This window comes from Mobula birostris, chromosome 4, assembly GCF_030028105.1.
Source record: "Mobula birostris isolate sMobBir1 chromosome 4, sMobBir1.hap1, whole genome shotgun sequence".
Classification (NCBI taxonomy): Eukaryota; Metazoa; Chordata; class Chondrichthyes; order Myliobatiformes; family Myliobatidae; genus Mobula; species Mobula birostris.
Window position 1 is genome coordinate 138,748,395 of NC_092373.1, and position 27,957 is coordinate 138,776,351.

The following is a 27,957-nucleotide window of genomic DNA, read 5'->3' on the forward strand; positions in this document are numbered from 1 at the left end:
TCTGTCTATTAGAAATTTTATGGAAAATCTATCTACACTGAGGCTGTCTTTCACTGGCATATGCTAACTTTACTCTGAACAGACCTTTATATGTGAAAATGCTTTTTTGTGAATTTACCTATACTATCCTCAATTACCTCGAGTCACAGATGAGTAGAAGTTATTTCCCCATAGCTCAAGATTGCAAATTTCCATAAATTCAGTGGTGACCAAAACAAAATGTAGTGAACATTTTCAGGGGCGTCAGTCAGTACAAAATTTATATCAAACTAAATAAATAAAGCCTAAACAAGAATTATATATGTTCTATTTGGTTTAAAGGGGTTTGAATAGTTGACTCCTTCCCCACCATCGTTCCACTGTATTTTAAAGACTAGATTGTGCTTTGCCTATTAATGACAGGACTAGAAATATCAAATAATGAAATTGTGATATTGAAAATTAGAGAGGTGATGGAAATTTATTCCTTTTTCTCAAATCATCCAATTATTTTGAGGTGAGATTTTATTGTTTATGAGCACTGTTTTCCAGGGTCAAACCTCCTCAGAGTGGCTGCAAGCCCAAATTCATCAACAGAATGACTTCATACACAGTGCTTAGCAATACAACAGTCACTGTTTACTCACAGAAGAACCAGCTTTTATTCATGGTAAAGGGCAAATCATACCTAACTTAAATTCCTTGTGGGATCTGAGCTCACTGATGAGGCAAATATTCACAGATAGAGCAGGAAGTGACTAATGTTGCTGGCACATTGAAGGCTGTGCTGTATTTCATCACTGACGTTCACCTTCACCAAGAGGTAGCTCCCTAGACAGAGGAAGTTGCCTACAATTTCTAGGGTCTTGAGGTGAACAATTATCAATGAGAGGTGGAGGCAGATTACTAGAGAGCTGAAATGCTTGGGAACCTCCTACGTTAAAAGATTTTGGCTGCTGAATCTTCAAATGTATTCAAGATGTTTGATTTTGAGAAAAGATGGGGTTCATTTGCTCATTATTATCATTTGAGTTAAATGATAGATTTCCTCCATGATCTAATTGTAAATTTTTGGTACTTTTTTTTATTACTGGCGGTTTGATGTTTATCTTTAGAAGCTTTTTGTATGACGCATGGCTCCGGGGTTGAACACCTAATGGGGTTTTTTCCCCTCGCTTTTTCTTGCTTAGTAGGGTTTTTTTTTCTCTTTTTTCAATCTTTAAAATAATGTTTTTTTTCTTGAGACATTGTAAGTGTTGCTTACTTCGATGTACTCTTGTTAATTTTGGATGATAATAATAATAAAAAGATTTGAACCATAGGGTTAAGGGCACAAAAGTGGAAAGTGGAACTGAAACCAAAGAAACTTGATCCGTTTGGTTATGATGTTATTGAATAGCCGTCATCAGAAAGAACAAGGAATTGATTGTGGAATTCAGGAACAGGAAGTCGACGGAACGCACACCAGTGCTCATTGAGAAATCAGCAATGGAAAGAATGAGCAGGTTCAAGTTCCTGGTTGTCAAAAACTCTGCTGATCTACCCTGCGCCCAACATAATGATGCAATTACAGAGAAGGCATGACAATGTCTATCTTTCATTGGGAGGTTGAGAATACTTGGTATATTACCAAAGACTCTAGCAAATTTCTACAGATGTACCATGAGAGCATTCTAACTGGTTGTATCACCATCTGGCACGGATAGGCCAGTGCACAGGATCAGAAAAAGCTGCAGTAGGTTGGCAACTCAACCTGCTCCATCATGGGCACTAGCTTCCCGAGCATCAAGGTCATCTTCAAAAAGCGGTGCCTCAGAGACACAGCGCTTACATCCACCACGATGAAGTGCTTCGTGACGTTAGTTATGAAGCACATATGCCTGAGGAGTGATCATCACAACTGGCCAACATCAGATACCATTTCATTGGCCTTACACTCAGCTCTGGAAGCAAGGACAAGGAAGATGCATACATCAGACCGATCTTCATTCACTGCAGCTTAGCATTCAACATCTCATCCTCTCGAAGCTCATCGCTAATCTCCAAGACCTAGGCCTCGATGCCTCCTTGTGCAACTGGATCCTCAGTTTCCTCACTTGCAGACCCCAATCAGTACGGATTGGCAACAACATCTCCACAATGACCATCATCACAGGTGTGCCACAGGGTTGTGTGCTTTGCTAACTTTATACCTATGATTGTGTGGCTAAGTATAGTTCCAGTGGAGTATTTAAGTTTGCAGGTGGTTCTACTGTTGTTGGCCAAATCAAAAGTGGTGACAAATTGGCATTTAGGGGGGAAATAGAAAATCTGTTTAAATTGTGCTGCAACAGCAGCCTCTCAATCAATATCTGCAGAACCAAAAATCTGATTATCGACGACAGGAAGATGAAGGCAGAGCGCCAGTCCTCATTAAGTGATCGGAGGTGGAGACGATCAGTAGCTTTAAAATCTTGGCGTTATCATATGAGATGATTTGTCCTGGGACCAGCTCATAGGGCCATCAGAAAGAAAGCCCACCCCACCATTGAGCATATTGACATGAAGAGCTTACACAAGAAAATAGCATCCATCATCAAGGACTCTCCTCACACTCTTTTCTCACTATTTCCATTGGGCAGGAGGTAAGAAGCCTTAGGTTGCACAATGCCAGGTTCGGAATCTGTTATTACCCTACAACCATCAGGTTCTTAAACTGGTGTGGGGAAACTTCACTTATCGCAACTCTGAACTGATTCTACAACCTACAGACTTATTTATAAGAACTCCTTACAACTCTCATTCTCAGTATTATTCACTTGTATTTATTTGCATAATTTGTTTTCTTTTTCACATTGGTTATTTGTCAGTCTTTGCTTATATATAATTTTTCATAAATTATTTTCCTGCAAATGTCCGAAAGAAAATAAATCTCAAAGTAGTATATGGTATCGTAAGCATACTTCGATAATAAAGTTTACTTTGAATTTGACTTCCAATTCAAAAAAATAAGGATAGCCTCTATTCTGCTGTTATTAGACTACTGAATGGACGTCTTTGATATTAAGATGGACTCTTAACCTCACAGTCTACCTCATCATGGCCTTGCATCTGATTGCCTGTCTGCACTGTAACTGGTAACCCTATATTTTGCTCTCTGTTACTGATTTTCCCATGTACTACTCGATGTACTGATGTTATGAAACGATCTGTATGGGTTGCATGCAAAATGAAGTTTTCACTTTACCTTATTATTACATGTGACAGTAATAATCCAATGTACCAAGTTAAACATGTCTAGTGTCTACTCCAGCAGAAGAAAATGCAGCTGAATGGTAGGCAAAGAATACTTCGGACTTTTGAAATCATTTTGCTTTATACAAATAGAGCAAAATCATTCATTGAACCTCTCATCAAAGTTATACAATAAAATTCAGATTTGGATCAGCTCTATTAAAGACAAAGACAAGGTATGAATCACAGAAACACAGTTTGGATACAACAGATTATTGCCGTGCTTGGTTAGTTTTTCTTTTTTAAGAGCAACATGTATAGTTCTGAGTATAGCCAGTAAGAAAGCAGCAGGGTTTAGCCCATATCTATGTAATTAATTAGTTACTTGGGTGAACCAGTTACAATATACATGAGCAACAAGATAAAGAATCTAGGAGGGTAGCTGGTGTTGCTTTAAATATTTAATGCAAGAGTGCCAGCCAAAAATACTTGTGATATTGATGTTTGATTCTCTGTGTAGAATGTCTTGTAGTTGTTCAGGTAAACTAAGAAAGACTGCCATTTAACTTTGCAGCCATTGAGAAGACAACAATTTCTTGTACCCAATCTGACTAATCCAAATTTGTGCAAGTCATGAAACATCAAAAATATATGTTTTGGAAACAGTACATTCAGTATACCTGGCACTATTTGTGCCTACGTTATGAATGCGAGTTATAGACCTAGCCTCATGCCATAGAACATTCAAGTTGTCTTGGCCCTGAGAGAAATGGCTTTGTTAAAATAAAATTACTGTTTAGAATCACAGCTAACATACAATAAAGTCACTGTAGATTCAATATGCTAATGAAAAAATGAAATAATATTTAGTGCATAAGAATTCATCAAAGCATATAATGAAGATATAGCAGAGATAAACATATTTGCTCAGTTCTCATTTATTGTTAGCCATGATCTTCTAAGCATTAAGCCACAAGTAAAATGAACATTTATAACTCATACAGGCTAATGGAAACACAGCTGTCAATGTGACAAGTGACCAAACCTATAACAATCTTTTCAGTCATCCTTTTCAAATTCAGCAAGGAAATACCTTGTATATCCCTATGATTTACCACATTTGTGAGAGCTCTGGGAACTCTTTCAGTGCAAATGCCATTCAAATCTGAAAGTTTCAACAAGACAGCCTATGTTTTATCAAGTTACTGATATCTGGGGTTTGACACTGTATCATCACTTCATGTTACAGACAACCACATTGGTAGTGCCTAGCGTAAATCTCACTTTGATAACTTACCAACAGCCAGAAAAGAAGTCACCAGAATGTGGTGCCCAAAGTACTGAGTAAAATCAAATCACCTATAATATAAGGTGTAGATTTTTTGCTGTGTATGGGAGGAATTCAGTCACACAAAGAGAAAAACATCATGGCATCCTCCTGTGACATCTCATATACATTGCAAGATATCCGTAAAGCCTGTGATAAACTAAAGAGCAAACTGATAGCCCGAATCAGATGCAAAGCTATTAACTGAAGTAATGAGCATGTAGATTTTTTTTATGCTGAAACTCAAGAATCTTTCATGAGAACATAATGAATGGTGCAGAGTGAAACTTCCTTGTTACATCGCACATAATAAATTGGGGAGAGGTATATTTATTACCTAGAAATTATTCTTTGTAAATTAGTAAACAAAAGACATTTAGATAACATTTTAAAGCGCTTCATTTTAACTAGATATTATTTAATGTAATTAATTGATTAACATTTCTACCAAAATAGCAGAAAAATCAGTAAGACCATTTTAAATATTTGACTGCTGATATTACCAAAGGCAACTTGAAGCTATGAGAAATGTTATTTCCATTTTCTGACATAACAATATGTCTGCCCAACTCACAACAAACTCTATTCAAAGAAATGAGCTTTAGCAAATATAACACATCAACTTAAATTGAAAGATAACTTACCAACAGCCAGAAAACTCCACCAGAGCCATAGCTTACCCTCAAAATAACCGAAAAAATAATCGGAGAACTGAAAATACAAATGTATGCAATTATAAGAATATTTTGTATGAAAACACAACTCTGAGGTTTAAGAAGCAAAAAGTAGGTTGAGTCTGCTCTGCCTTTTGAGAAATCCTTTACTGATATTCCACCTAAACTCCACTTTCCCATTCCGATCCCAGTTTCCATAGATCATACCAATATGCAGACTCTCTACAAATCTCAACCCTGAATTAACCCTGTAACTGAACATCATTGCACTCTGGAGAAGTCCAAAGTCTAACATGTTTCTAAGTGAAAACAAAATTCTTTGATTGTAATTCTAAACCTTGAACCTTTTCAGCCTGTGAATATACCTTATAGTTTTAGACACTCTGAACAAGAGGAGTGATCTCCTAACATGAATGTATTTTCAGTTATCTCATTATTAATAAAGAACCTTTTTATAGTGGCCATTAAATGAAACGTATCTATCAATATTTGTGATAGTAATTTATTGGCTTTGGAGTACTTTATCTATATGAAGACATTGGACAAACCTTGTTAGTTTGTTAGTCCAACAAAACTATCAAAACTTGAATGGTTTAAGTTGGAGTGTCAGGGTCTGATGGATTAGAATATGTGCCGTAATAGAGGAATATGTACCATGTGCAAGCAGGTAGGATTAGTTTAGATTGGTATCATGGTTACCGCAGACTTATTGGGTTGAAAGGCCAACACCACATTGTTCTATGTCCACAGTATGTTAACCCTTCAATAACGTTATCAGATTATGAGCTCTTTCCCATCTCTTCCCTACTAGACATCCTATGAATAGAAACTACCCTTCTGTAACTAATGTATCTCTCCATAACGTCTTATCTACTCTGAAGGCTCTCTACGCTCTTAGGATTTAGGCATATAAGTTAAAAGCATCCTGCACATAAAAACTAAAGGAAATTTGGGAAACTAGCATATTTAAAACTTTTTGATACAAAACAGATATTTCAAGGCAAAATAGAGATCCCAGCTAAAACCCTTGATTTTCCTAAGGTACAAACACACTTAGTTTGTGCTCCAAGGCCAGTAATGGCCTTAGTATGTAGATCCTGTCAAGAATAATAATGCTCACTATCCCATCCTTAAGCACAGCTATTGTCAAAACATTAACAATCAAATAAAGGGTAGACTTTTACCAAAAAAAGCATGGCTTTTTCACCAATATTGAATACTTACCCTAACAATGAGAATCCACTTTATAAGGGACAGCCCAAATCCAGAAATGGCCCCATATCTTCCTGCAATTGTATTGGTTGAGCAGAAGGTTAAAAAGAATCCAATCCAGTTAAATATGAATGCAACTAGAACAAAGCAATATGAAAATAGTCAACAATTTGGAAGAGTTAATGGAAGTACAAACATTGCTATTTAGACTGTCTGGCATGAAGATCTATATGTACAAAAATGACATAGGTAGGACATAGAATTTGTGTTTGGGCATTACTGGAAGCAAAACAGAGAACATGGTTTAGATTTCTGACCAAACTCATGTGTAAAATGTTAAATATAAAATCCACTTGAAAAAAAAGACATCTTTATAAACATCTTCCCCCTTCCTTTTCAGTCCTGAGGAAGGGTCTTGGCCTGAAATATCGACCGTTTATTCTCCTCCCTAGACGCTGCCTGATATGTTGAATTCCTCCAGCATTTTGTGTGCCTTGCTCCAGATACATTTATAATCTGCCTTCCATGTCCTTTTAGGGACATTCAAATAAATATTGAAATTCTAATCACTGGTGTAAGTCTGAAAAATCTTTTATGTCCAATTTATGAAAGCATGGAGATTATTCTGAAGTCAATTGCTACTGTATACCATTGCAATTTATTTCACAAATGGAATTCACTCATATCCTCAAAGCCAAAAGGGACACAGCAACAAAACTTGATTGTAAATAGAATGGAAAATCTGTTCAGAAAAGCTTGAAAATTTCTTTGCATTTTTGACCTAGATTCTATCTGAAAATATACAAATTAAAAACTAGTCTGTGGGCTATCTATCAGGTAAGTCTAAATTCTTTTCATTGAACGGAAGCTATATTTTTAAATTGTTTTTAATTATTTTATGATATTAATGCGTATCTTCATTACCCTGCCCCACTTCCCAGGGGCAGAGGTTAAGCTTCTTGAAAGGAATTTCACTTATTAATTTTTAACATTTTTGTGGATATGTTCCTAATGAAGGCAAATGACTTTCATATAGTTAGGCAAAAAAGATTGGTCTAAATATTATGGGGTGAAAGGGTTTCTTTCTGTGCTGTACAACTCTATGAATTTAAATTCTCTCAAGTTCTAGTTGGTTCTGAAAGGAGGAAGCGCTCAAATCTGCAACAGGTACATTGAGACTATAAATGTAATGCATGGTCTATTTATTTTAGAGCAATAACTCCCCTTAGCACGAGGTATGGACTAATAACTTACTTATGCGCATTGATCTGTTGTCTAAGCCAATGGTTCCCAACCTCCGGGCCGCGGACCAATACATTGCCACGAAGAATGCAGTGGTGCAGCGGCAATCGCCTCTGATCTGGGCCGACATTTTAATTAACTTGTTTACTTCGGCTTTTTTCTTAAAGATGCGCTGGGTGCATTCTGGCTACCGCTGCACCGCTGCGTTCTTCGCAGCAATGTATTGGTCCGCGGCTCGGAGGTTGGGTACCACTGGTCTAAGCATGCATATTGCCCTCTCTCTCTCTCCCCCTGCAATGTGAATACACCAGTTAAAGCCATCTGCGTATGTGCTTTATTTTAATTGATATGTAGTTGTACAGATACAACAAATTGGCAACGAATACGAACCTGAATTTCACTAACAGCACCAACAGTTAAGGGATGATGGACTTTGGAGAGAGACAGAGAGAGAAGGAATTAATCAGTACAGAGAAGGCAGCCACAGAGTCACGAACATGATCACAGGGACACATGAGTAAGAGTGCACGGTATGCAGTCAAAGACACACAACTGGCAAAGTTAAAGTGAAAATACTGTGATGATGGCCTTATTGGGGAAAGCTGATGAACTTGACAACACTATTGAGGACGGGGGATCGCATATTGATAGGGTTGAACTGTATTGTAATGTGAACAATGTGGATGAGGAAAAGAAAGTATCCCTGTTTCTTAGCTTAAAGAGTGCTAAAACGCACCGGCTTTTACACAACTTAATGACTCCTGAAAAGCCTGCAAGCAAGACATTCGATGAAATTGTTACAATTTTACAATTTCACTTGAGCCTTTAACCACTAGTAATACTGTAACCGAGAGATTTAGATTTAACAGAAGTAACCAGTCAAATGATGAAAGCATTGCAGAACTGTGCAAACTTTCCGAATACTGTGACTTTAGAGATGGACTTTTTGGTGCATTATGGGATAGGCTTGTATGTGGCATGCATAGTCAAAGCACTCAGAAAAGGCTACTATCAGAAAGAGAACTAACTTTAGAACAGGCATTGACCATTGCAAAATTATTACAGACCACAGCAAAGGATGCAACAGAACTGCAGAAAAGCGTTTAGTATGTGAAATGGACAAAATGTGCCTGAATGGTGCAAAAAGCCAGAAATGTTATTGATGTGGCAAATCCTCCCAAGATGCAAAAATGATTGCTGGTTCAAAGAAAAAGTTTGCAGAAAGTGTCACAGACAAGGTCACATAGAGAATATGTAAATCAGACAAAAAACACAATCAAAGAGAAAAACCACACAGAGTGAAAAGTTTCAAACACAAAACTAAACAAATGCATAGAGTGACTCAAGAGCAACTGAATCAGACAACACAAAGTCTGACAAAGATGAGCTGTCATGCCGAGAACTGCAGAGCATGTCTGAAGCAGATCACAAAATCATATGGATCACAATAGATGTGTCTGGTGTAAAACCAAAAATGGAGCTAGGTATAGGGTGAGCTTTGTCCATTATTCCAGAGGCTGACTACAACTGACTGTTTTCTAAGCTGCCATTAGAAAAGACCTCAGTGATGCTAAAGACCCTGAATGTGACATATGGAGGCCAAACACTTCAGTTAGAGCTTTACATATTAAAAAGCAGAGGGCCAGAACTTTCTGAGCATGAACGGTTGAGAAAAATCCAACCAGACTGACATACAATCAAAGCTCTCAATGTGTCATCTACAGGCAACTGCAGCCCAAAAGGTAGCACTAACCACAGAATGTCGTAGCAGCTTAATTGTAATGAGAAGGCGTTTGAGAAGAGAACTGGCATGAAGGCCAGAATTGAACTGGATGAAGCAGCAACTCCAAGATTCCATAAAGCACATTCAGTGCCCTAAGCATTACATCCTAAACTGGATGCTGAACTTCAGAGCTTGGAGGCATCTAGTATTCTCACTAAGGTTGAGTGGAGTGATTGGGCCATGCCCATTGTCCCAGTGATCAAGAAACGGAAGACTGGTGCTGTTCGTATATGTGGGTACTTCAAAGTGAGCATTAATCCTGTGTTGCATACTGTGCAGTATTCACTGACACGAATAGAAGATATTTTTTCATCTTTGGCAGACAAGGAGAGGTTTTCAAAGATTGACTTGTCACAAGCCTATCTGCAAATGGAGATTGAGGAGTTATGGAGGAAGTCCTTCACAATCAACATTCACAAAGGACTGTTTCAGTATAATCATCTTGCCTTTGGCATTGTATCAGCTCCAGCAATTTAGCAAAGAGCAATGGACCAAGTGCTCCAAGGTAACCCAGGAACACAATGTTACCTTGATGACATCATCATGATTGGCAAGAATGATGAGGAGCGCCTCCAGAACCTTGGTAAAGTGCTGACTGGTCTGAGTGAGTATGGTCTGCACACAAAGAGAGAGAAATGTGAGCTTTTCAAGAATTAAATCTCATATTGTGGACATGCCGTTGTCAAGCAGTCACAAGAGAAGATTGAAGCAGTGTTGCAGGCACCCAAACCAGAAAATGTGTCACAACTCAGGTCATATTTGAGTCTTGTAAACTACTACCCCCAGTATCTCCCAAACATTGCTACAGTGCTACATCCATTGAACACACTGTTACAGACAGGAGCAAAATGTGAATGATCAGAAAGATGTGAAAGAGCATTTAAGGAAACAAAGAGACAAATAAATCCCATAAACTGCTCACACATTATGGCCCATCTATGCCCATCAGACCGGTGTTCGATGCGACCCCTTAAGGCATTGGAGCCATTTTGACACAGACTATGAAAGATTGATCTGAACACCCAATTGCACTTGCTTCAAGATCACTCAACTCTGCACAGTTTGATCAAGCAGTCCTTCGCCTCGTATGGGGAATAAAGAAGTTCCACTACTACCTGTATGGGCAAAAATTTACGCTGACGACTGATCACCAGCTCCTTATGTCCATTTTCAATCCCAGGAAGGGAATTCCACTGACACCCGCTACCCGATTGCAACGATGGGCACATTTCCTAGGACCCCACTCTTATGACATAGAGTTCAAACAACACAGCAACACTGACAGCTTGTCACATCTTCCACTGTTGACAACTGAAGAAGAAAAGTCTTCATTCTGTGACCCATCAGAGGTGTTCCACACAGCATTGGTGGACCAGTTGCCAGTAACAAATTCTGAAGTATGAAAAGAAACAAGGAATGACCTGACATTGTCAAAAGTCTATGACATCACCATGTAAGGATGGCCGGCTCACGATAATCCTATGTTTCCAGAGTTCTCAGTAAGATGTGACTAACTCTCTGTATGTCACAGAATGCAGAAGTGTGGATTTCGTGCTGTGGTTCCCTCTAAACTGCACACCAGAGTGTTAGAAAATCTGTATGAAGGATAGCTGGGTACAGTTAAGATGAAGACTCTTGCTCGGAGCTACGTGTGGTGGTCAGGAATAGATAGGAATATTGAAGACTTCACCAAAAACTATTCGGGAAGCCATGAAGTTCAAAATGCACCCTCACAGGCACCATTACACCCGTGGGAGTGGCCGTTGTCACCATGGCAAAGACTACATAATGACTTTGCTGGGCCATTCATGGACTCCATGTTTCTTATTACTGTAGATGCTCATTTGAAGTGGCCAGGTGTACCAATGAGTTCAACCACATCAGAAAAGACTGTCTTCACCCTGAGGACCACCTTCAACAGATATAGTTTACCTGAACAAATCGTGAGTGACAACGGCCACAATACACATAAAAAGAGATCAGACTATTCATGAAGAAAAATAGCATCAAACATTTCAAGTCAGTCTCACCACCCAACAATGAATGGGTTAGCTCAGAAGTGTATCCAATCCTTCAAGAAGTCGTTAAAGCAATGGACAAGGAGGACATTTCTCTACAGCACAAAGTGGACAATTTCCTTTTTTGTGTATCAGAATTCTGTTCATGTGATGACAAATCAAACACCTGCAAAGCTGTTTATCTGAGATCTCGCATAGACCTCCTGAAACCAGACCTACAGAGGAAAATGCAGAATAAACAGTTCAGCCAGTTGCCAAATGAATCAACAAGGAGCTTCGAGATTGGACAGGAAGTCCTAGCGCATGATTACCGAGAAGACAGGTGGACACTCAGTACGAGAGCTACAAGAACTGGACCACAGATGTATACAGTGGATGCTGGAGATCATACATGGAGACATCATGTGGACCAGATACTGGATGCTCAGCCAAAGAACCCACCTGCACTGACTATATCCAACAAGTCGGGCACATTAAAGCCACCAGACTTACCTCTAAGTGATGATCATGTCACTTTCAGCAACATGACATGGGCAACAGAGAAAGTTACCTTTGACAAGACACCTGCAAAACCTAATGCCACTCTACAGGTTCAAAGGCACTATCTTGAAGGAAAAAGAGTGACACTCAAAAGACTGAATCCTTCATATAGTGAAGATAGTTATGGTGAAAGCATGTTTATTTGAAAATGGTTTGTAAAAGGGAAATTGATTCCCTCTCTCCCTCTCTCCCTCTCTCCCAGTTAAAGCCATCTCCCACAGGAGTGCTTTTATTTTAATTGATATGTAGTTGTACAGACACAACAATAACAATGACCAGGAAAACTTCCTGAATCTCCTTCACTTTCTTGGATTATCACTGGCAATATATTATGGGTTCTTTCACCATTCCTCAGAAAGAATGAAATAGCAGTCATTTTTAAATTGCCCTTACTATCCTCCTTCCCTTATCTTTATTACCCCTCTCAGACTGCAATGACATCTCTAGGATTAGATCCTGTCATTGCATAAGCAAATACTGAGGAAGTCTTCTGGCTCTTATTAATGTTTCAGCACATCAGATACTGACATGCATGGGCTCAGAGATAAATCCAATGTTGTAGCTATATTAATTGTGTTCACTGTAATTGTGAGCTGAGAACAGTGGGCCAAGGGAAACAAAGATCAACTTTCTTTGCTAACTGAAGATTAGGGCAGTTTCGGCTTCTTTTCATTATTGCTGGCTGGACTATCCAGTTTATGCCACTTCTTCTGCCAAAACGCTTAATTCTCAGAAACAGAATATAAATCAACCATAACAAGTTCATCCCAAGGATTTACAGCTTTAAACTGTGCTCTGTTAATAATACATGCAGAACTGGTGATGGGTGGGAATGGGGTGAAGGGGACTAGTTGTGCTGGGTTACTGCTCTTTCACAGAAGTGTGTACAAGGCTCAGTGTATATGGATGTACCTCTATTCAATAGAACAAGGCTTGGAAACTGTTTTCCTATTTCCTAATTGTAGACAATACACATAATAGATGAATCTGAATAATAAATTCATAAGACAGTAAGATATAGGAGCATAATTAGGCCATTTGACCCATACAGTCTGTTTCGCCATTTTATCATGTCTGATCCATTTTTCTCTCTCTGCCCCAATCTCCTGCTTCTCTCCATATCACTTCATGCCCGGACCAGTCAAGAATCTCTCAACCTGTGCCTCAAATAGTCATAGTCATAGTCATAGTCATAGTCATAGTCATACTTTATTGATCCCAGGGGAAATTGGTTTTCGTTACAGTTGCACCATAAATAATTAAATAGTAATAAAACCATAAATAGTTAAACAGTGATATGTAAATTATGCCAGGAAATAAGTCCAGGACCAGCCTATTGGCTCAGGGAGTCTGACCCTCCAAGGGAGGAGTTGTAAAGTTTGATGGCCACAGGCTGGAATGACTTCCTATGACGCTCTGTGCTGCATCTCAGTGGAATGATTCTCTGGCTGAATGTACTCCTGTGCCCAACCAGTACATTATGTAGTGGATGGGAGACATTGTCCAAGATGGCATGCAACTTGGACAGCATCCTCTTTTCAGACACCACCGTCAGAGAGTCCAGTTCCATCCCCACAACATCATTGGCCTTACGAATGAGTTTGTTGATTCTGTTGGTGTCTGCTACCCTCGGCCTGCTGCCCCAGCACACAACAGCAAACATGATCGCACTGGCCACCACAGACTCGTAGAACATAAAGGCTTGGCCTCCACAGCTCCCATGGCAAAGAATTCCACAGATTCACTAATCTTGGCTAAAAAAATTCCTCTTCATTTCTGTTCTAAAGGATTCCCCTCTATCCTGAGTCTGTGTCCTCTGGACTTAGACATTCCCATCACAGGGAACATCGTCTCCACATCCACTCTATCAAGGACTTTCACAATTCGATGAGGTCAACACTTACCCTTATGAATTCCAATGAATACAGGCTCAGAGCCATCAAATGCTCTTCATATGACAAGCTGTTTAATCCTGGAATTGTTTTCGTGAACCTTCTTTGAAACCTCTCCAGTTTCAGCATATCCTTTCTAAGACAAGGGGTCCAAAACTGCTCATAATACTTCAAGTGAAGCCTTACCAGTGCTTTATAAAGTCTCAACATTACATCCTTGCTTTTATATTCCAGTCCTCTTGAAAGGAATGCTAACATCGTATTTGCCTTTCTCACCACAAACTGAATCTGCAAATTAACCTTTAGGGAATCCTGCATAAGTACTCTCAAATCCCTTTGCACATCAGATTTTTGTATTTTCTCTCTAATTAGAAAATAGTCTACCCTTTCAGTTCTTCTACCAAAGTGCATGACCATGCATTTCCCAACACTGTATTTCATCTGCCATTTCTTTACCTATTCTCCTAATCTGTCTGTGTTCCTGTTGCCACTCTATTTCCTCAAAATTACTTGCCCTTTCTCTTCATATCATCTGCAAACTTTGCAACAAAGCCATCAATTCCACCATCCAAATAACTGATATAATGCAAAAATAATCAATCCTAACACACATCCCTGTGGAATACCAATAGTCACCAGAAAAGGTTTCCTTTATTCCCACTCTTTGCCTCCTGTCAATCAGCCACTGCTTTATCCATGCTAGAATCTTTCCTGTAATACCACGAGCTTGTCGCTTGTTAAACAGCCTCATGTGTGGCACCTTGCCAAAGCCCTTCTGAAAATCCAAGTGTACAACATGAACTAATTGTCTATCCTGCTTGTCATTTCTTCAAAGAATTCCAACAGATTTCTCAGGTAAGATTTCCCCTTCAGGAAACCATGCTGACTACAGCCTATTTTATCATGTGCCTCCAAGTACCCCGAAACCTCATCCTTAACAATCGACTCCAACGTCTTACCAACCACTGAGGTTAGACTACCTGGCCTATAATTTTCTTTCTTCTGACTCTCTCCCTTCTTAAAGAGTAGAGTGAAATTTGCAATTTTCAAGTATTCTGGAACCACTTATAATTAAGTTAGCATTCACTTGTAACATAGAATAACTTCACAAACAAGCAACACTAAATATAACCAGTGTTTCATAGAAACATTCTGGTCACATTATCTAACACCACTATTAACTTACTTTAATATTTAGTGAGTATCTTTATCTGCCTATTTAAAGATAAAGCTTAGAGAATAATGTTGAGAGAAGAAAGCGAGAACAGGTGTTGCACCAGTTGTCAAGATATCAATTCATATCTCCTCTATTCTTAGACTGAGGGATCTCAGTATACTTGTTGACCCTATGCTTTCCTTCTGCAACATTACAAAGAAAACTGAAATCTACCTCCACAATATCACTCATCTCTACCAATACACCCTACCCTCGTTATATGCGTCTTCAGACAATGCGGATTCACAGTTATGCGAGGAACCTATTTCTACCGACGTCTCATTATATGTGTCCAAAATTCACAGTTGTGCGAGGAGCACTGCCTTCCCGCCAATACAAGTCACGTGCACACGTCTCACAGTCTCATTATTGGGATGAGGAGCACTGCCTTCCCGCCAATACAAGTCAGGTGTGTGCGCCTCACAATCTCACTCCCGCCACTCTCGCATTGGTTTTGGCAAGGTGTGGATGCGCGAACTTAAACTTCTGTATGTTTTACCAACAGTGCAGTGATTTTGCACTTGAAATATTTAACTATACCTCCTAAGCGTCCAATGTCATGTCCTGGGCTGTCAGCCGAGCGGCAGAGAACCGCTTTAACACTTGAAAAAAAGTTGAAAATTATAAACAGCGCGGCATCAGCTGAAGGTAACACAGCTCTGGGACGCTACTGCTGGGAACAGAATCTTGCCTTTAAAGTTCTTTTGTTGCTTGACAATGCACCAGCCCATCCTAAACATTTGGATAGCATTCATCCTAACATAACAGTGCGTTTCCCACCGCCTAACACAACATCGCTGATTCAACCATCGACCAAGGTGTAATCCATATTCAAGGCATACGTATTTTTGTACTGCGAACTATCTCTTAGATGCTGCAAGCAACAGATGATTTTGAAAATCCCGGGAGCTTACCAATGGTGAGGGAATGGTGGAAGTCAGAACACTTGGCACAAATGGCGATGGACATGAACCCACGTTTAGAACGGAGTCAGCATTTCAGTCGTTCCCTGCTGTCAACCCGTCTTCCCTACAAGCAAATTTAAAACAAAATGCTGCCAAGCAAACAACCCTCACCACTTTATTCAAATCAGTAACACCTTCTGCTGGCAGTTCTAAGAGTTCTGTGAGTCTTCCTTCACCCCTTGCTGTGCTTGATATGATCCTCACGACTACAACCATCCACCTTATCTATGTAAAGCTGCCCGACACCACAACAACCACTCATCTCCCAGACCAAACACACCTGCCACTGTTGGTGAGTACTGTACACCAGGGGATGCTAACTTTCTGTGATTTACTACATTGAATATTACCCTAAATTGATGAAATATAATACAAATGTTGTCTTGTAGTACTGCTTTTGTGTCGTATTGGTATGAAAATGTGAATAAATTACAGATAAAACGTACTTAGGAAGCCCTCTGGAATGCATCCCTATTTTCTCTATTTAAATAATTATTCACATTATGCGTCAACTTCGAGGAACGTATCCCCCGCATATGAGGATAGGGTGTACTTCTTCCGAAACCGTCTCATATTCAAGTTACGTCCACCTAGCTATTTCAGTGCTCCACAAGTTCTCCTTCAGTATTTGACCACATATAAAATTCTCTTGACTGGGTCCTACTTCACATTAAAGTGTCGCTCACCTATTGCCCTGCTGCTCATTCAACATGTGTTTGAAATGTAAAATTGTCATCCTCAGCATCAAATCTTGATGTGCCTTTTTCTACTTCTATCAACCCCTACAGTTCTACAAGCTTCTGAGAATCTTTCATTCCTGCCTCTTGCCTGCCCATTATTTTCTTCATCGAACCATAGGTAAGTGTGTCTTCAATGGTTTAAACTCATGACTTTAGAATTCCTTTCCTAACCTTCCACCCTTCTTAAAATATTGTATTCTGTTCAGGTTATTAGCCACCGACCTTAATGTCTCTTTATTGTCTCTTTATTACCTGAAGTACTTTGAGAAATTTGGTGATATGAAAGGTGCCGTATCAAGTGGTTATCTCAGTTTTCCATCCTAAATAAAGAACCATTTACTTGGACCAAGCCCTCTCCACTATACAATGTGAACAATGTTACGAATTTACCAAATGAGGAGGTTGTGGGGCCAGATCATTCTAAACCTCTGAAACAAGACTGAACTCCTGTGCCTTGGTTTGCCTTTTCTGTTATCATTTCTGGTTTTACCTCTCTCTGCTTGTTCTTTGTTTGTATTTTCCTTCCTCTGTCTTTTTTGCAAGTAGCTTCTGGTGTAACAGAGATATCATTAAATATTAACTCTGAGCTACATTGTATCTGGTCGATAGGGAAGTAATTAATGGGTCGGTGTGTTAGCACAATAGGAAAAGGTGCTGTGTTGCAGCTACAATAACGCAGGTTTGATTTAACCTCCAGTTTGGACTGTGTGGACTTTGTATGTTTTCTCTCTGACTGTGTGTATTTTTCTCTGAGGTTCTCCATTTTCTTCCCACATCTCGAAGCTTTCTGGCAACTTGCCCCTAATGTAAATGGGTGAGAGAGCTGATGGATCTGTGGGAGTGAATAGTTTACAGGGAATGGGGAGGGGGAACGGGATTGCTCTGAGAGTCAACATGGACTTAGTGGGACAAATAGCATCTCTTCATGCCATAAAGAAAAAATGAAACAAGTGAACAAAGTGACAGCCTGGGGTTTGTCCTTCACAGTTACAGAGTCCGAAGTATAAGCAGTGGGAGAGCAAGATTTTGATGTCCAGGAATGTATATTTAAGAATGGAATGAGTTACCATCAGCAATCCTGACAAGTTAGATAGCCAGTTACAAACTGCTTGGCTACACATTTAAATGTGATGCAATAGGCTGAGTGCCCACAGCCAGCCTCAGGAGAAATTATCTGTCATTTCATGAAGTGAAAGACTCTGAGGTAAACTGAAAAAGCTCTTACAGTTTAATTTTTAATCTCCTGGGCCTCATAGAACCAATCAGTGAAAGTTCAGTGAAAATATATTGGCAATGGACACAGAACGGAGTGCAGATTGTGGAATCTGAAGTAACAAATGTAATACTGAGTCGAGCAGCAATCATGGAGGTGAAGGGATGGTCAACATTTCGGGTCCAGGCCCTGTATCAAGAGTGTTTTGGGTTGAGACCCAATTTTTGTGTCTTTGCACTGTACTGATGTCACAAATTTTGCATGATATATGCTAGTGATAATAAATCTGATTCTGATTCTGAGAACTGTTCATTTTTTGACCGTGTGTGAGAGATCTAGTTCACAGTTCACATACTGAGGGCTGTTTAACACCTTTTCCCAATACCTCAAAAATCTTGAAAGTTATTTTGACAACTCTGCAGCATTGGACATCATGTTTCTGCTGTGGAGACTTGGTGTATCAGATCAGTCTGGTTGCTGTGTTACTTGTACCTTTAGTGAAGACTGAGGACCAGTCACAACAACTTCACAGCAATACCAGTAAGAAAAGAGCTCAACAAAGAGCAATAGCTTGTGCATAACAGACTTGGAGCCGGCAAGGGAAATAGTAGATCAGCAGAGAAGGCTCACTTGCAAATGGCTAGAACAAGACTTACTACAAAGGGGTCCAACAAAGTAACCACATGTCCTCAATGACTTTTCCTCTGAATCTTTTCAGGCATCTGGTGGGGAAGTTTTCAAGATCTCATAATCAGCTTTCAACAGATATTCAGTAAAACTATGATGTAAGTACATGTTCAGTACAGCATTGTGGGCTGAAGGGCCCGTTTCGTGCTGTAGGTTTTACATGTTTCTATGATAATCCAATACGCTCACAATTTTGATGGTGCTGGACTGAGAGATTTTCCACACTATTGGATTTTTCTTCTCTATTAATATCTCAAAACAGATAGATTCAAAATATATTTTCCAGTGATCCCCAATAAGTTATAAGGGAGAACAGGAAAAGACAGTACTGCAACCTAAGTCCCAGTGAGTTGAAAGGAATAGCAGAATCAGGGTCCTGGAGAATCAGAAGGAGATTTGGGAATCAGGGCCTCAAAGTGTCAGTGGGGAGAGCTAGAACAAGAGCCCTGGGGAGTGGGAGGGAAGTAGAGCAGGCATCACCTTATGAGCCAAATGTTGGATCATATGAATGTTCAAATATTCATAGATTTACTGGATATAGCAGGCAACATGTGGTTCTTTGCAAGGAAAAGTCACTTTGCACCCTTTTCCTGCAATGCAACCAAACAAAATGTGTGTGTGCTTGAGTATGCCAGACTGATTGCTCACACTGGTCTGACTAGCGCACGCAGAGAGACAGTACCAGATCTTTTCTTGTTTGTAAAGCACATCTTCAGCATGGTAATGACTTGCTCAGGGGTACATCTCTACCTCTGAACAAGTCATTGGATCGTTGTTTCATGCTTGAACCTTCCTATAAGCATCATCAGGCTCATTTTAAGTGGGTGACCTCCTATGACATCTACTAACAATCAAGAAAACTCAGATGACACACTAGGATTTCCACTACATTAGACTGTAAGTGATGTGTAACCACAGGATCATTATGAAGACGTGCAGAATATTTCCTGACAGCTGTCATGATGCTCTTATTCTGCAGTGAGTTCATTCATCTCTGGGCAACGTGACACAGACTCCTCAGTTAACTGATTGGACAGGAGGGATTCCTATTTAAAATTTACCTATCGACACCCACTATGAGGACCAAGGGAGATGTAATGTAATCCATATGGCAACCAAGTATATCACAGGACAAATTGTTGACATGTTGGAGATGAACTTCAGGAATGAGAGAAGTCTGTGCTCTGCACAACTAATCAGCAGTATAGCTGGACCTGCTGGAGAGGCCACTATGGAAACTTGCATGTCTTCTGATGTTCCCAGTGAGAAAGACACATAAACACAATGTGAACCCCTTTCACCAATCCCCATTGCTTAGTGACAATTTTTGTCTTTACAATTATCACAAATAAAATGGCAATTCATCAAACACAATCTAACTGTGGGTAAGATGGATAAATGTTGGAGCTATTTATTCTTTTAAAATAAATAAATTAAAAGGAGACCTTAGTACTATAAGACATAGGAACAGAGTTAGACCATTCGTCCTATCTGCTCTGCCCTTCCATCATGGCTGATTTATTATCTTTCAATTCCATTCACCTGATTCTCCCACCTTCTCCCCATAACCTTTGATGCCCTTACTAATCACGAACCTATCAACCTCTGCTTTAAATATACCCAATAATTTGGCTTCTACAGACATCTGTTGCAATAAATTCTACAGATTCACCACCCACTGGCAAAGAAATTCCTCTTCATCTCTCTCCTAAAGGGAGTCCTATTATCTTGAGGCTATGCCCTTTGGTCCTAGTCTCCTCCACTATGGGAAACATCTTCTCCACATCAGCTCTAAGCCTTTCAATATTTGATAGGTTTCAAAGAAAACCCCTCTCATCCTTTTTAAATGCCATCAAACACTCTATACGTTAACCCTTTAATTCCCGGGATCATTGTCATGAACCTCCTTTGGACCCTCTGCAATGCAAGCAATGCTGCCTTTTTGAGGCATCACCTTTTGCAGAGGTCCTCGATGCTGGGGAGTCTAGTGCCCACGATGGAGCTGGCTGAGTCTAAAAACCGCAGAGTTTTTCCGATTGGAGCTTTCATACCAGGCTGTGACACAACCACTGCAGCCTGCCCACCTGAGAAAATCCAGAAATTTCTGTTTTTATTCAAGACTCCACAGACTTCCTACTTGGCCCCTTTCAGTCCAGAAATACAGTAGATGAACGAAAACTTCAGATCACCTGTCTCTTTCTTTTGTCCTGTGGTCTCCTGTCCAGCAGGTTTATGGATGAATATCATGCACTGAATGGATAGACAGAGCATTTTTATTGGCATTGAAAACAAGCGACAGGCCTGAAACTGCATCTAGAACAAAGAAAATAGGAGCAGAAGAAGTCTATTTGGTTCCTTGAGTCTAATCCATCAGTTAACAAGATCATAGATACAACATAGAACAATACAGCACAGGAACCAGACCTCCAGTCCACAATTCCTGCACCAAGCAGAAATGATCTGTCCATGATCTATGTCCCTTCAGTCCCAGCATATCCATGTTACTCTCTCACAGCATCTTAAACAGCAGCATTGTATCTGCTTTCATCACTGTCCCCAGCAGACTGTTCCAGGCGCCGACCCATTGGCTGTGTAAAAAATACCTTACTGGTACACCTTCTTTAAGCTTTCCTCCTCTCACCTTAAATTCTTGTCCTTTGATACTTAACATTTATTTTCTGGGAAATAGATTCTGTCTGCTCTATGAAGTCTCCCCTCAATGTCTGATGCTCCAGAAAAAAACAACTTGAGTTTGTCCAACCACTTTTTATAGGTCATATCCTCTAATCCATCCAATAGATGGTAAAGCTTTCCTGCATCTTTCCAAAATCTCCACATCTTTCCGGCAATGGGGAAACCAGAGTTGTACACTATAATTCAGGTATAGCCCAATCGAAGTTTTATATGGTGGCCAATCTTGAACCTAAAGAGCATTTTTCATATATTTTCATTTCTCTATAATTCAGATCTCCTTTCTGAATGCTATCAATGACTGATGCTCCACAATCTCCAGAGCAAAGAATTCCAAGGTTCACCAATAACAAACAAGTGAGAAGTTGCAGATGCTGGAAATCCAAGCAACACACACAAAATACTGGAGGAACTCACTAGGCCAGGCAGCATCTATGGAAAAGAGTACAGTGGACATTTCAGGCCGAGACCCTTCACCAGGATGTTCACCATCCATTTTCAATCAACCACTTATTTTGAGACTCTGACACTTTGTTTGAGACATAGACACTATGCCTAACATCCTTCCTCTATCTAACATGTTGACCATTTTTTGCAACATGCTGACCAATTTTGTAAGCTTCAGTTAAGTCTCTCCCAAAGGCTGATTTATACTTGTGCGTACCGGCTACGCCATAGGCCTGATTTATACTTCTGCATAGCCCTACGCCATAGTGAGCATGCGTAGTTGTGTCTGCATTGCTCTGCAATTCAGCACCAAAACGCTAGTTGGCGGTGGGGTTTCTATGCCACTGTGTTGAGTTTCTTCGTGACAGACATGGACGAGGAAGTGCATTTCAAATATTTTCGGATGTCGTCAGGTAGGTTTGACGGTTTGGTTCATTGTCTCCAACCATTTATTTTGCATCAGTGTACAGACATGGCGGAGAAAAGCAACTGGAAATGTGTCGGAGGAAATGCGATGCTACCAAACGGACCAATCACAGTTGTTGCAGTCTGCGTCGCCGCAATGCGTGAGTTACATTTTTGGGGAGGTTCATGTCACCCTACGGCGTACGGTACGGCATAGGATGCAAGGTACCTACAGCGTACATTTGATGCAGAAGTATAAATTGGGCTTAACATCTAGACAATACCCAATCTTTCCTCTTATGACATAATTCATTCCAGTAAGTAGTCTGGTCAATATTTGCAGCAGTTCCTCAGTAGGAAACATGCTTTTTTTTTTCAAGATAAAGACATTAAAGTTGTACATGGAAAGTTCAGCTGTATTCTCACCAAGGGCCTACATAGTTTAAAAAAATTTGTAATTAAATACCCTTGTGATAAAAGCCCTCCTACCACTTACCTTCTTAAATGCGAGATATCAAAAACACCTAGGCCCCTCTGAATATCAGTGTTTGCAGCCTCTCCACCTTAACAATACACAGTACTTACTTCACGAAGAACCAATACATTCCCACATTTTGTTCTCTATCTGGATGAATATTATTCCCAATGTCATGTGATCTGTCGTTGTTCATTGGCCTCCTGTGTTGAACTACTGAGAGCCTTCTCAAGCCCCAAAGACATCACATCCATTGATTTTTTCTCATCTCCTTCAGATGCAATAGATTATTTAAACATGATTTCCCTTTCATAAATCCAAGTTGACTTTACTCATATCTTGATAACAAAACTTCCATTACAAATTTGAGTATTTTCACTGCTATCAATCATTTTGGACCAATGGTATACTTTTAAAAATATCTGTCTACAAGCCTTCATCAGTAAAAGATATAAGGATGAAAGGAAGTTCATATGGAGAGAAATGGAGATACCGGCGGACAAAGTTGGTGTAAAGAAGTTAAAGAGCCTAGTCTGTTTATACCCCTCCACAGATTCTGCCTGATTTGCTGAGCTCCTCTACTAGTTTGTGTGTGTTGCTCTGGATTTGCAGCATCTGTTGAAACTCTTGTGTTGGTGTAAAGGAGGATGGTTGAAAAAGGAAAACTGAAGGATGCAGATGATATTGGGGTTGGGATGTAATTAAGTGTGACATACAACCCACCTTTCCAGTTAGCTCAATATCCACTTCTGACATTGAGTCCAAGATGTTCACATCACAATATGACTGTTGATATCATTGTTAGCTACCAACTATCCATCTTTATTTCACCTCAGGTTTTTTTTTCTCTTTTTGGAATTAGAAACAGAATCAGGTTAAGTATCACTGGCATATGTTATGAAATTCATTGTCTTTTCAGCAACAGTACAATGCAACACATAGTAATAAGAAAAAATATAAATGACAGTAAGTATTTACATATTAAATAGTTAAATTAAATAAGTAATGCAAATTAGAAATGAAAAGGTAGATGAGGTAGTGTTCATGGGTTCAATGTACATTCAGAAATTGGATGGCAGAGGGGAAGAAGCTGTTCCTGAATCACTGTTTGTGCCTTCAGGCTCCTGTACCTTCTTCTTGATGGTAACAATGAGAACAGGGCATGTGCTTGGGGATGGGGTCTTTAATGATGGATGTCGCTTTTTTGAGGCATTGCTCCATGTAGGTGTCCTGGATACTACAGAGGCTAGTGCCGTGATGGAGAAGACTAAATTACTGCAGCTTATTTTAATCCTGTACTGTAGCTGAATGTACATGAAACTCCTCAGAGCTCAACATTTCATCCTAGAAAGGCACTAAAAGGAGGCATGGCCTTTAAACACCTAGACTCAAGGCTTCTCCTCGCATTTTTACCTTATTTGTTCAAATGCTGCAGTTGAAATTGAGTCGTACTGCATTTCCTCAGCTTCCAATTGATATTACTGATCAGGAAATCTTGAAATAATATTGGAAGTGCAACAGGTGGGCAGAAACCCCTTAAGGCAATTGTGTAGGAAAGTTGTTCTTAAGCCTTCATTTATCTGAACTTTGACCGATAAGATATAGTCATCTTGTTCAATGCTTCTTGTTTCCTTACTCCTCCTTCCATACCTATTCTCTATTGCCCATCCCTTTTTTCTATTAATTTTTAAAATATTTATGGAGAGCTTTGAAATGTCAATGTACATCAAAATCTGTAGAAAGAGATCGAGAGATGGAGAAACAGGACAGAGACAGAGGGAAAGTTCATGATAATGAATATTTGAGAAGGTTTTTGACTTTAAAAATGATTCAGAAAGCGATACTCCTTGAAGAATTTTCAGTTAACTGATTTTGTTAATGATTGGGCTCACTTTGTCACTTCAGTCAAGTTGCTATGTCTATAACATTTAACCCAATGGTTCTCAATGGGGGCGTGCTGGATGCCACAAGTAAAAAACAAGAAACTGGGGACCACAGGAGTTTCTGAATGGGCCATGATTAGTTTACAGTTTCAGTGAAATATTACTAAAATATATTGATAAAAAGTAACTGTCTTGATGTTGTGAAAAGAGGTGATCTTCGATTATCTCTTTAACCAAGTTGCAACCAGATATCCAAAAACTCTTCAGCTTGTATCAGTCAAAAGGATCTCACAAAATACCTAAAGTAATCATATTAAGTGCTTTTTCAATGCTGGTTGGAAGAATATTATACATATTGTAAATAACATATCCTATCCAGAAATTTGAAATAGTTTTATTTTTCATATATTACTGTACCATTATACTTAACATACAGTAATATTAAAACATAAATATTAACTGTATATTAGAATAATTAGGACTTTAGCAACTGATGGAGACTATGGGGTGGGGGCCACAGAGGTAACTGAAAGTCCCAAGTGGACCACGAGCAGGAAAAGGAAAAGGTTAACACTATAGCAGGAGTATAAATACAGGGTAACACAGCTGTCAGTGTTTCACGCTGCACAGGATGTTATTTAGGTAATGCAAAGCTTTAGGTAGAAGAAGTCGCACAGGATACAGCAAACCCACATTAGTATACAAGTTCCCAGCAATTGTCCAAATCTGTCAATGAAATTAATTCAAACAGCTTCTGGGCTGTCATAGGATCTGTAAGTGTGTTATATATAAATTTACAGCCCAGAGGCAGGGTTCTGACACATTTTAAAAGCCTCATTTTAATGAGCTTCTGTAAAAAAAATCAGTTAAAAATGAACTTACTGGAAAAGGTCAGAAGAAATATCCCATCATTTCCTAGGATCAGCTGATTGCCTTCATCGTAACCATCTCCTAATGTGAAATCATCTTCCTATTTTCACCAGAAAACAAGCAAGTTATCATATAAGATAATTCTATTGCATGTCATTTTACACTCACAGTCTGCTACCAGTAATTTAATTTGCTGCACAGTGAAAAGCTACAAACCAACAGTCCAAATCCCTTTTCTCCCTCCTAAGCTGTAATTTAGAATTGTTGTTCCATTGGATTCTATTATGAACGAACAAATACATACAGCTGAAATGAAATCTAGTTCATCACAAAAAAAACACTCACATATTCGCAGAAGATAATTGGCTTGCCATTAAAATCCATCACCTAGAAGTCACCTTGTCAAGTTTCACATCTTTTTTACTCACTGGAGAAGGACAGCCATATTGGGATAAACTAAGTTACATTACAACAAGGGGGTGGAAAACAGATAAGGCAATATAAATAGACCCCTTCTCTAAATGGTATTATGAAATGCCTGTGCTATTCAGTTCAGAACCATGGAGATTATCCTTGTCATTAAGGTACACAAAAAGACGCATCTGTCCCCTGCTTGGAATATGCAGTCACCGAGGGGAGGGGGCTATTTTAAGTACATAAGCACGTCCATTAGCAGTTGGATTCATTTCACGTCTGGAATGTTGATGCTTTCTAACATGTTGCACTGACATTTGATATCAAAGTACCTCTTGGCTTTGTGTTGCATGTATTTGCTCCGTATTTTATATTTTTTTTTATTTTAGAATTTAATAGCATAGGCTGTTAATGGGAAAGAACGGAAATAAATCAAAATATATATTTTCTTTAAATATACTCTCAAAACCAAATGTTCCGGAATACACGTGTATGGATGTGACACAATTAGATTACTGGACTAACAGTCTAAAGACGTGAAGTCAAGTCCTCCACAGCTGCTATGGAATTTAAATTCAACCAATAGTTTGGAACTGGGAATAACAATTAATCTTAGTGTCGATGGCCATGAAAAATATTGGACTGTAATAAAAATCCATCTGATTCACTAATCTCTTTCAGGTTATGAACTCAGCCATCCTTGGCCTACATGCAACCCATCTGATTGTCTTTTAAAATTACTTTTGAAATGGTCCAGCAAACTCCTCAGTTATACTATAACTGCTATGTTCAGAGAAGAAATAAAACTGGACAGAGCACCCAACTGGATTAAGCACCAAACTACACCTAATCTGTACACAGCATAGTTAGTCTCAACCCGTGGAGTTACAGCAACCTCTTTACTTAAACTGCTGGCTCATCTAAATTAGGAGTGCTCTGTCACAAAATAGTTAAGCACAGCCCCGCGATAGAGTCATACTCACAGAATCAGGCCAGACACCTCCATCATCATCACAATTCTTGTGTGGGTCTCGTCTCAGCAGCATGATAGACCACCAGAGGTGGTGGCACAGTGGTTTACAAAGCAGGAGGAAGTAGCTCTTGATAACATCAACATTTACTACAGATCCCATCAGTCTAAATGTGGGCTCAGGGATACACAAAAACACAAAGGTACAGGAGCAGCAGAAGATCGGCAGGCCATACAGGCCTGCCTGCCACTATTCCATAGCGAAATTGAAATTCAGTTGAAATTGGCTTATCATAGTCACGTGCACCATGACATAATGATAAACAGTTTTCCAAGCCATCTATAAAGACTATTTCAAAACATAAGACATTGAGGTAGAACAAGGGAAAATCCATAACAGGATACAAAATATAATGCTGTAGTTACAGTTACAGGGAATGTGCAGTGCAGGAAGACATAAGATTCAAGGGCCACGACGAGATAAAGTGTGAGGTTAAGAGTTTATCATTAATGTATAAGAAATTCATTCAAGTGTCTTATAGCAGCAGGATAGAAGCTGTCCTTGAGCCTAGTGGTACCTCTTTTCAAGCTGTTGTGTCTTCCGTGTTATGGAAGGGGGGTGGAGGAGAAGATACAATTTTTGGGGTGGGAGGGGTTTTTGTTTATGCTGGCTGCTTTATCGAGGCAGTGAGAAGAGCAGACAGAGTCCATATAGGGGAAGTTGTCTTTTGTGGGATGCTGAGGTATATTAGATATGAAGACACGCAGTCCTCTTTTATTGTCATTTAGTAATACATGTATTAAGAAATGATACAATATCTCCTCCGGTGTGATATCACAAAACACAGGACAGACCAAGACTGAAAAAACTAACAAAACCACATAATTATAATATATAATTACAACAGTGCAACAATACCATAACTTGATGAAGAAGTCCATGAGCACAGTAAAAAGTTCAAAGTCTCTCAAATGTCCCACATCTCACGCAGACAGGAGAAGGAAGAAAAACTCTCCCTGCCATGCCTGATCACAGTCCGACTCTGAGTCATCCGAAAACTTCGATCCTCCGATCAGCTCTCCGACACCGAGTACTGAGCG

At 39.4% G+C, this 27,957-nt stretch overlaps 1 protein-coding gene across 5 annotated transcripts in view; it reads right to left on the reverse strand.

The window, feature by feature from the left end:
* Nucleotides 1-26,944, reverse strand: part of LOC140196032 (NEDD4 family-interacting protein 1-like) — a 97,934-nt gene extending 70,990 nt beyond the window's left edge. Inside the window, exons 1-5 of one of the 5 annotated variants that reach the window (XM_072254735.1) lie at nt 25,689-25,771; nt 25,485-25,572; nt 20,891-21,014; nt 6,418-6,542; nt 5,164-5,230 (exon numbers count right to left, since the gene is read on the reverse strand). In XM_072254735.1, coding sequence (XP_072110836.1) covers nt 5,164-5,230; nt 6,418-6,542; nt 20,891-21,014 — 316 coding nt within the window. In that variant the 5' untranslated portion in view covers nt 25,485-25,572; nt 25,689-25,771. Of the gene's footprint in view, nt 1-5,163; nt 5,231-6,417; nt 6,543-20,890; nt 21,015-23,442; nt 23,543-25,484; nt 25,573-25,688; nt 25,772-25,817; nt 25,929-26,869 lie in introns of those variants that run through there. The other 4 variants (XM_072254736.1, XM_072254732.1, XM_072254733.1 and 1 more) reach the window with 4 other exon arrangements.
* Between the last annotated feature and the right edge of the window lie 1,013 nt (nt 26,945-27,957).